The sequence below is a fragment of the Amphimedon queenslandica genome, unplaced genomic scaffold, assembly GCF_000090795.2.
Source record: "Amphimedon queenslandica unplaced genomic scaffold, v1.1 AMPQUscaffold_4453_Cont23569, whole genome shotgun sequence".
Classification (NCBI taxonomy): domain Eukaryota; kingdom Metazoa; phylum Porifera; class Demospongiae; order Haplosclerida; family Niphatidae; genus Amphimedon; species Amphimedon queenslandica.
Genome location: NW_003555236.1, coordinates 1 through 1,531, shown reverse-complemented (window position 1 = coordinate 1,531; position 1,531 = coordinate 1). Strand labels below are relative to the sequence as shown.

The window sequence follows — 1,531 nt, the reverse complement described above, 5'->3', positions numbered from 1 at the left end:
TTATTAATTATTTTAATTATAATTATTTATTATTTTAATCCCAGTATTTATAATAATAAATTATTTTTACTTCTTAGAATGATTGGAATCTGATTTAAAACAACAACAGATTTAGGCTGACATGATGATACATCAAATACATTGTTATTGTGTAAACTCTCACTGGCACAGTCGACTAATTGTTGACACAATTATCAACACTGACCTCTTCCTGTCACCACAGCATAATATCCTAGAGCTTTCATTGGGAATAATGAGCCATCCAGTATTGATAATATCTAAAAGAGAAGGAAGATTACTGAGTGAGTGAAGAATGAATGGAATAATGTGTATACAGTCAGGCCTGTCTATTCTGGACACCTTGGTACCCAATAATACCCTCCTGATTATGAACCTGTTCTTATTTCAGAGGTTCATTAATACACATTTATATTGTATTGGGACTGATACTACCTGTCCTGATTATAGAGGCCTCCTTATTTTAGAGTGTCCATAATAGCAGGTTTTACTGTATGTGTATATGTACATGTACATGTATATTAACAGTCAATGATGGGCAGATTAAGACCGTGCATATATAGTACATACATTGTAGCTAATAGAGCAAGAGCAGAAATGTACATGTACACATGTATGGTGTAGGTGGATTTGATTAGGAAAGAGTATGAGAGGGAGAGAGAGAGAGGAGAGGAAAAAGACAGGAGAGAAAGAGCCAGGTGTCATGATTAAAGATAATATAGTGTGGGGGAGTGGAGGAGGCATAACTTACTCTCTCTTGCTTCAATCCATTGCTCTCTGCCATGTCAACCTTAGTCAATACAAATATAGTTCTGTGACCTGAGGAGAGAGAGAGAGGGAGAGGGAGAGAGAGAGGGGGAGAAAGAAAGGAAAGAGAGAGGGAGAAAGAAAGGAAAGAGAGAGGGAGAAAGAGAGAGAGGGGGAGAGGGAGAGGGAGAGAGAGAGAGGGGGGAGAATAATCTTGATAAAAAATTAATCAACAGACATACCATTAGGATCCACTTGACTAGCCAAATCAGTGACAATACTCCTCTCAGCATCAACTGACCCATCTTAAACAAATACACCAACAATCCTCATCAATCATTAACAGCTAATGGACATTACCTTGTACACACATGACTATGGCATTAGGATTCTGCATATACTGACTGTATCAATGAATCAATGAATGAATGAATGTGTGTGTATGTGTGTGTACGTGTATGTGTGTATGTGTGTATGTGTGTGTGTGTGTGTGTGTATGTGCATTATTAAAATATCATAAACATGACATATGTACATTGTATCACTAACCGACACATTTTCATGATATCTTCCCTAGTATTGGCAGCCATGCCTGTAGTAACAGTCTACACATACAATACAGTATAAGAGTTATGACAAGGGCTCTACTAGACTAGCTGATAGCTAGGTTATAGATAAACTACAGATTAGGCTGGTATAAGATATCAATTATTACAAGGTTTGGTTTGGCTAAAATGCCTTAATCTAATGATTGGGAATTCCTGAA

The 1,531-nt window shown here is 36.9% G+C and overlaps 1 protein-coding gene across 1 annotated transcript; it reads right to left on the bottom strand.

Moving 5' to 3' along the window:
• Positions 1-178: 178 nt before the first annotated feature.
• Positions 179-1,411, bottom strand: LOC109592648 (dynamin-like 120 kDa protein, mitochondrial). The gene is made up of 5 exons (XM_020008044.1): positions 1,315-1,411; positions 1,126-1,169; positions 1,008-1,070; positions 770-837; positions 179-278 (listed from the first exon to the last, which is right to left on the bottom strand). The coding sequence occupies exons 1-5, from the start codon at positions 1,353-1,355 to the stop codon at positions 195-197; spliced, it is 300 nt and encodes a 99-aa protein (XP_019863603.1). The 5' UTR covers positions 1,356-1,411; the 3' UTR covers positions 179-194.
• Positions 1,412-1,531: the final 120 nt, after the last annotated feature.